The sequence below is a fragment of the Aplysia californica genome, unplaced genomic scaffold, assembly GCF_000002075.1.
Source record: "Aplysia californica isolate F4 #8 unplaced genomic scaffold, AplCal3.0 scaffold00201, whole genome shotgun sequence".
Classification (NCBI taxonomy): domain Eukaryota; kingdom Metazoa; phylum Mollusca; class Gastropoda; order Aplysiida; family Aplysiidae; genus Aplysia; species Aplysia californica.
Window position 1 is genome coordinate 114337 of NW_004797471.1, and position 7929 is coordinate 122265.

Below are 7929 nucleotides of genomic sequence, written 5' to 3' on the forward strand. Positions count from 1 at the left end.
AAAAAGTATCTTAATGTCAGGATTTACCAAGGTCCCCGCCAGATCTCCCAGGTCAAGATAACAGTTATTTTTCTTCTACAAGCAGCTCTGGGATTTTCCCGTTGATCCATACCAATTTTGACAACCCTTCACTCCCCCCAACCAACCAAACAAAACAAAAACAAACAAAAACGCAAAGCAAAAGTACTAAAGATGTTTTAAGATTTTTGGGGGTTTTCTTTGCGTTTTGCGTACTTTTTGGGGGAAAAGGGTTATCAATGAATCATTCTTTCGCCCACATCCAAATAACCACTTTTATTTTTTTCCCCAGTTGAGTCACATCTCTCTGTCTGTCTGTCTGTCTGTCTGTCTGTCTGTCTGTCTGTCTGTCTGTCTGTCTCATAATATTATACCACATCTTAATTTATGGGCATTGCTACACTATCTCAGTTTTGAGGAAAGCAAGATTCTAAAATATTGAAAAGTTATTTCTGATTTCCAAATACACAAGGCCGTGACTTTCAAAAGATGCCAGGTATATCTAACCCACAGAATTCTACACTTAATAAGTGTAGAATTCTGTGATCTAACCTAACCCTCTACAGGATGTCTTCTAATCATCACTTCTCAAGAGATTCAGTATCTCCCCTCCTTCTTTTTTATGTTTGTTACTCTCTTGTAACACTTCTAATCTCCTGGCGCTCATATGACCTTATTATGCAGTTGTGAGCGCCGTAAAAACCTCTACTAAAAAAAAAGAGATTCAGTGAGGAGAAAGCACAGAATTCTACACTAATTAAAACGTAAGGGGAGTAACTCAAAATATTGCACAATATTACACCAAGCGTAGAATTCTGTGCACTTTGCCTATTCATTCACTGCTGTGCCGATTAGAGTTTTCCTTTTCATCGTTCGTCTTCTTTCCCTCATGCCCAAAACGTTTTAGGTAACTTAATATATCTGTGAAAACATAATAATATTATTTGAACGATGGGAGTTGATAATATTATAAAACGAAAAATTTAATACAGTATTAGATTCTAATGGAAACAAGTACGTTTGGATCTGCATTTAAAACTGCTGAGCTTAGGTTCCAAATGTATAATTAACTAATTTGCTGTTCGGCCATGCTCATTCACAGTTTCACTTTCGTTTGAGGAAGTCTCACGTTGTTGTAACCGTTGTTGTGTACACATAATCATTGTGTGAAAGTCCTTCAAGGTAAACACTTTGAAAACTATATTATCGTTTGATAATGACATTGATGAGGCTGGTTTTGAAATATTATCATAAAAAAGATCTAAATCTGCCTACATTTGTCAAATTGGGAAGCACCACTACTGGTAGATCAAGACTCAAGAGAAAAATCTAGATCTATTCATATTCTATATCTTCTAGATTCTAGATCTAATCTAGATCTAGATAGATCTAGATATCTAGATCTAGATATATATCTAGATTCTAGTCTAGAATCTAGATCTAGATTTAGGTCTAGATTCTATAATCTAGATTTTTCTCTTGATCTACTAGATCTAGATCTAGATTTAGTGGTGCTTCCCAATTTGACAAATGTAGGCAGATTTTGCCACATGATTTGGAGATCTGTGTCTTACTAGTCTTAGTCTTGTGTCTGTATCACTGTATGTGTCAAAATCGAAGAGCTGTGCTGTATCATGTAGCCTAGTGTTAGGTATGTATGTTGGGCGCGATCTGTCGATTTGCGCGATCCATCGACCGCGCAGCGCATTTGGTTGATCGAGGAAACACGCAACAATCCATCGATTGTTGCGCATTCTGTTGATCTGCGGATCGCGCAGCGCTTTTTGTCGATCCGTGAAATATTATATACTTATTGCACATTCTGTCGATGAACTATGATGATGAAGTGAATTTTAAAAATAAAGAAAATTGGTTTACTGAGCACATCAGTGAGTGGTACTCACCGACCTATAGGCCTAACCCTGATTGCATTCTCATTGGCGCTTTTTTGGTAGTTCCCACCGCGCAATTGTTATTCGCCGGTTTTGGCCCCAAGAGTAGGGGGGTTTCAGGGGGGCTTGCCCCCCTGACTTAATAAAATTATGGTGGGGGGTTTCAGGGGGGCATCCCCCCCCCCCGAATTTCACCACAATTTAATGTTTTGCAGTTGTTAGGTTTGATATCTTAGCTTGCCGCGAATCAAACGTATAGATCTAGATCAGTTCTAGATGTAGGTCAGGCTCAAATAAGGGGGGTGGGAACTACCGAAAAAGCACCCTCTCATTAGATCTACCCAATAGCAGTGTCTAAGTACACGGAAACCGACAACTCAGGGTCTTTCCACCACCACTACAGCATCATCATTACTTCCACCACCACTACAGCATCATCATTACTTCCACCACCACTACAGCATCATCATTACTTCCACCACCATTTGTCTTTCCACATGTTTAATTTGATTTTGTTGAGTGTTGAGTTTTTCTGTATTAAAAAAAAAAAATCACATCGCACAAAATTGACAGCCTTGACCTAGCTCTTTCCAACACCTCTTCCCCCATAAGCAGAGAGTGCGATATGGCTACATGCAGTCTCATTGGTCGACATAATTAATTAACTTTGCCCCCGGCTCAACTTAGTTTTGTTCATACTAATGACGCAGGGGATCAGTTTAGATAGATCTAATAACTAATAACTGGATATTAAAGCTCACATATCAATTGTTATCATTCTAATAGAAAATTTTTTTAATAAATGCTGGAAATACAGTCAAACCTGTGTAAGACGGCCACCCATTGTCAAGGAGAAAAGTGGCCGTATAAGATAGGTGACCGTCTTAGGCAGGACTGATCAAGATGAAGAAAACAAACCATTCCCATCTGAAGTCCCAATCGAAAGTAGCCGCATTGTTGTTGTTTTTGTTGTTGTTGGTTTGTATTTTGCTATGTAGGCTACAAAGGAAACAAAAACGGAAGTTGCGTAAAAATAGACTTGAAGCTACAGCGAGCACCTAGCACACCTCTGTGATTGGCCCAAATATAGACGTATTTCCACCGTCTATTTTGGACATCTTCTGGGGTTTCCGTCGCCAGTAACTGTTGACTAGGGTGTCAAGGACAGGAGTTGTAGTCAAACAAGTATAAAAGTAATATAAATTAAGGCATGATATAAAAAAAAAATCTTGGCGGGCAGAAAAGGGGGCTAATCGTATTAAGTTTCAAACAATGATTCCTTTTTATAGAAATATCTCTCGCTGGCCTTGACTGTCAGGCACAGCACAAAAAGACAGGAATGTGCCAAGCTAAGACCATGTCAACCTAATGTTTACCGTACTCCTAGCTTCGGCACTTCTAAAGTATAATGTTTTTCCAAGGACAAGGTGGCACTGAGCGACTGCTAGGCACGTGATGTAGTGACGTCTTAGTCTGTTTCGGTCTGGTGGTTTTTCTCCCCTTGTACATCGGGAAGGTTAACAGTGAGTTGGTATAGTCGAAATTTTCCAGTACCCTGCTGTCCCGTACTCTATTTCTTTTTGTTTTTTTCCGCAGAAAATGTCTGGAGATGGGAGCAATCTCTCTGGTCTTTCATCTGACCTGCAGTTTTGTCCCCGGTGTGGTTCTGTTCTTCCACCCCCTACCATAGATTCAGATCTTATCCCATGTGCAAGATGCCCATACAGAAGGGATGTCAATGGTAACAATTAATCTATATCTATTGGTAATTTTAGTTATCACAACACATAGTTCTCGTTTTTTGTCCAACTTTGTTCCTGGCTATTCAAAAATATTTTTTGTAAGAGATGAAAATTTTCTCAACTTTGTTCTAGATGAGAAAAGAAAGGGTTAATGCAATTCTCTTTACAAAGGAGTCTGTCTGATTTTTTTAACACAGTATGGGGAAATCACCTTAACTCTTTATCTCAGGCGGCTGTTCCCCACTATGCTTTTGGTATCTTTAGGCCCAACACCCGAAAGTGACATACAGGTTACTAAATTGGTCCACTTAATCTGAAGAAATGAGCCTATTTTGATAGTTACTCATTTAAAGAAAGAACTGGTAAGAGAGACCTATTTTCAGTCCTACAATTGCCCAAACTTTATCATATATTTTTTATCATCGTAAAAGAATGTGACCAAGCCACTGCCAACAAATCACTGGTGGGAGCGGCTGGCCGGAGATAAGGGGTTTATGTCTCTTCTTCCATCATAGTTGTCTCAATCTTAACTTAATTTAATGTTATTGGGGTTCCAGTGAACTCTTGGCCATGCTTAACATTTGGGACATTTTCTACCATCAAGAGCATATATCTTTTCCAGTCGAATGAGACTGACAGTCTGTATTTTTGAGCTTGAAATGTAAGAAGGGAAGATCAAAGATGACATGGAGGCGAGTAATGCAAGCGGAAATTGAAAAAGGCGGAGACATCAGTGAAACAGCTAGAAACGGATGCTCAGGACAGGCTTCGCTGGAGTAATGTTGTTGATGGCCTGTGCACAGGGAGTTAAAAAGTGCAAGAGAGAGAGAGATTTTGAGCTTGTCACTTGACTGTACTGTTTAATGACTGCTTTTGAGATAAAATTTGTTAAGTAGGCCTACTGTAGTGAAATCAGGTGCTCGTCAAAATAATGAAATCAAAGATCTTAGAATTTTTCGCCGGTTTGGCAATTTTTATTGAATTTTTTATTTTGGCTCAACAGGTTTTATATATCCCTTTAAAACATTGTGAGGATTTTACTGTAAAATGTTGATTAAAGGCACAGAAAATGTAAATTTTCAATTTTCAAGGACTCTCAAGCTGTAGAAATCACCAGACTTTGGCAGCTGCTGTCTTGCTAACTTTACCCGAGAAACCAGGCTACCTTACCTTATTCAATCGCATATATCTCGACTTCTGTTCAAGATAGGTGGGTATTTGTTTCGTTGAAAGATAGACAAATGGACAAGCTTTTAGATGATATCAATAACTCAACATGCCCAAAAATTGATGAGCACCTGATCCCACCCCATTGTAACACATATTTTTGTTAGGATTTCAGCTCAGGTAACCCTTCCTTGCCTTTGGTATGTCTAATCATTTACATGTCTGCTGTGCAGGTTTGTTTAGTCTCTAAATTCACTTGATATACTTCTCCCAACAGATGATGACAGTGTCATAGAAGAGTTTGTGCTGCATTACAATACACCGAAAGAGAAGCTCAAAGATTCTAGGCTAGAAGAGACAGAAAGTCTTGTTGGGTTGGACACAGCAGAGGAGTCTCAGGGTCCCACTGTAAGTAGGGAAAGAAATTTAGGAATTGTTTGATGTTCCAGTTTTGCATCGTGCTATTGTCAGCTTTCCTTTGTTCCACTGTGGGTCTTTTTTGGTTTCACATTCTTAGATTCTTTCTTTGTTGAGACTTGTAAAGTTCGGGTTGCTTGTTTGTTCTGATTCGTCTCAATTCTAATCTTTTTCGTCTATAATGACCTGTTCTGTCTGTCTGTCTGTCTGTCTGTCTGCCTGCCTGCCTGCCTGCCTGTCTGTCTGTCTGTCTGTCTGTGCCTCTCTCTTGTTCTGCACCTAATTATGTATTTGCAGAGGCATATGTTATAATTTATAATGTGTGGATGTATAGGCCGAAGGCCTTTCATACCGATAGAATCTGAAATCTCTCCTCTCCTTTTCTGTCTTTCTGTATCTCTCTCTCTCTTTACCTCCCCCTCCATGCTCTCTCTTTCCCTCTCCCTCCCCCTCTCTCTCTCCTCCCACTCTCCCCCCCTCTCTCTCTCCTCCCTCTTTCTCTCTCCTTCTTTCTCTCCCTCTCTCTCTCTCTCTCTCTCTCTCTCTCTCTCTCTCTCTCTCTCTCTCTCTTTCTCTCCCCCTCCCTCCCTCCCTCTGTGTGCTTGTTCGTGGTTGCATTCATTTTCTTTGCACGTGTGTGGATGTGTCTGTGCATGTGTGTGCAAGTTTATTACTGTATTCATGATAGGAACATTAAAAAAAAAAAAAATAAATAAATATATAGTGGTAGGTTGCAGAACCTTATTTTTCTGAAAGTATTGTGTATTCAAGGGAGTAATTTGTGAACATCACAACTTTCATTGCCTGCATTTTTGTCTGTAAAATCCATTTGCAAGGGTCTGGGTGGTTTTGACATCTATTCTTGTAGAATACCTGAAGTGAGAAGTTTGTATTTTTTAAATCACCCTTGTCACTATAATAAAATAATAGAGTTTAAATGCACCAGGGTTTTACATATGTATCATGCATCTTTGTAGTGGTTAAAGGCTGTGATTCTCATACTTTTCTCTCAGTCTTAGCAGAGCTTTATCCTTCATCTATGTCTTGATCTTTTGCTCTATCTTCTTTTTCAAGACTTTTCTTTGTCGATGCATCTGCTTCTATTCACATTTGTTTCTTCCATCAGGTGGAGCGCCAATGCCCGCGATGTAATCACGACATTATGACGTACACAACGCGACAGACACGCTCGGCAGATGAAGGGCAAACTGTTTTCTACACATGTATCAAATGCAAGTGAGTGGATAGTTATGGGTGATGAATTAATTTTTTTATGTGTAATTTTGTTAAGCTAATTGGAAATAAGAATGTCAGCCTCATAACTGTTCCTGACCTGCATGCAGGGAACTGCTGCTTTTTCTTTCCTATTCCTTACTCTCGTCATTTTCCTCTACTTTTTTTGTATGTATGTCACTCTCTTGTGACCCGCTATTTCCGGGGTGCCTTGATAGTCGAAGCAGACTTTGTGCTGTTGAAGCTAGAGAGGTGAGCCGAGTAAGCATTATTCCCTGTATGGACTTCTCTGTTGAAATCCACCCCTTGGCGTTCATATGACCTTGTGCAGTCTAGTTGTGAGCGCTGTAAAGACTGTACTGAAACAAACATTTTCTTTCTATTGGGTGTTATTTTCCCTTTTGGGTCAGCATAGAATAAACAAGTGAGGTAACCAGGATGCCCTACAGTAAGAGCTGTGCTGTGCACTTTTAAATCTGCCTAAGAACCTGGTCTGCGTAAGGACCCACTTTTTTATCTCTTGATGAGAGGATTTTCTTTGTTGGCGACCACTGTGCTGTATAGATACACTGCATCAGAATATGCCATTGTTGTGTTTCTCTTCATAGCAATGTAGAAATTTAATTTTTCACCTATAGTTCTGATAGCTATTTTTAAAAAAAGCGTTAGATGTCTAAACAGATGACCCACTATATTGTACATTTTTCTTTTGTACAAAAGTTTAAAAAAATACAATTCATGTGCTTTTATTAAAGTCCTATTTATCTTGTTTTTTTCTCTTTCTCCTCAGATTTCAAGACATTGAGTATTCCTAGCTTTATGTACTCTTTTTTCTTTGTTGTGATTGTCATGAAAAAATTCAATTTTAATATGTGCATATAAAAATAAAAATGCAATAAGTATAAAAGTGCTCAGTGTTCACTCTTATTTCTGTAAGAATCTTTGGAATTAAAAAACATTTTTTTTACATTGATTAATTGCTTCTGCTGTGTCTGTGTGTACCCACTGACACTTGTGGTACCGGTATAGTGGTTAGTCTCTTCGCTGACTTTGCTGTTGAACGTGGAAGATGTGAGTATCTCCAACTTGTTGCTGGGATACAGTACCCCACTCAGTCTGAGTTGGCTGTGACAGACAGAATTGAAGCAGTCTGTCTCCTAAATCTTCTAAAATTGTGTTTAAAGAGGTATAAAACATTTGCTATTAGTTTTTCAATGTGGCCCTTGTCATGTTAGACTGAAATGGTAATATAGGTTCTATGTATCTGGTAATATTCAATATTCTGGTGATCCAAAGCTATCGCTATACTGAAAGGAAAAGATTCTAGTGATAACTGAGGCGACATGATAATGAGTCTTTCTTGCAACCCTGAAGTCCTGAGTTCAAATCCTGCTTTCACTTTCAGATGATCTGCATAAAGTTTGGAATTTTTCAGCACTCTAATTTCTGCATCTAATGGC

General features: G+C 38.9%; 1 protein-coding gene across 2 annotated transcripts; it reads left to right on the plus strand.

The window, feature by feature from the left end:
- The first annotated feature begins 1098 nt into the window (after window positions 1-1098).
- LOC101862504 (DNA-directed RNA polymerase I subunit RPA12) lies at window positions 1099-7378 on the plus strand. Of its 2 annotated transcripts, none has more exons than XM_005099053.3 (5): window positions 1099-1200; window positions 3505-3651; window positions 5097-5227; window positions 6363-6472; window positions 7260-7378. In XM_005099053.3, exons 2-5 carry the CDS (start codon window positions 3510-3512, stop codon window positions 7282-7284), a joined length of 408 nt encoding a protein of 135 aa, XP_005099110.1. In that variant the 5' UTR covers window positions 1099-1200; window positions 3505-3509; the 3' UTR covers window positions 7285-7378. The 2 variants fall into 2 exon arrangements, with proteins under 2 accessions (XP_005099110.1, XP_005099111.1); XM_005099054.3 differs by lacking the exon at window positions 1099-1200 and adding an exon at window positions 1509-1669 and having other exon boundaries at window positions 3507-3651.
- Window positions 7379-7929: the final 551 nt, after the last annotated feature.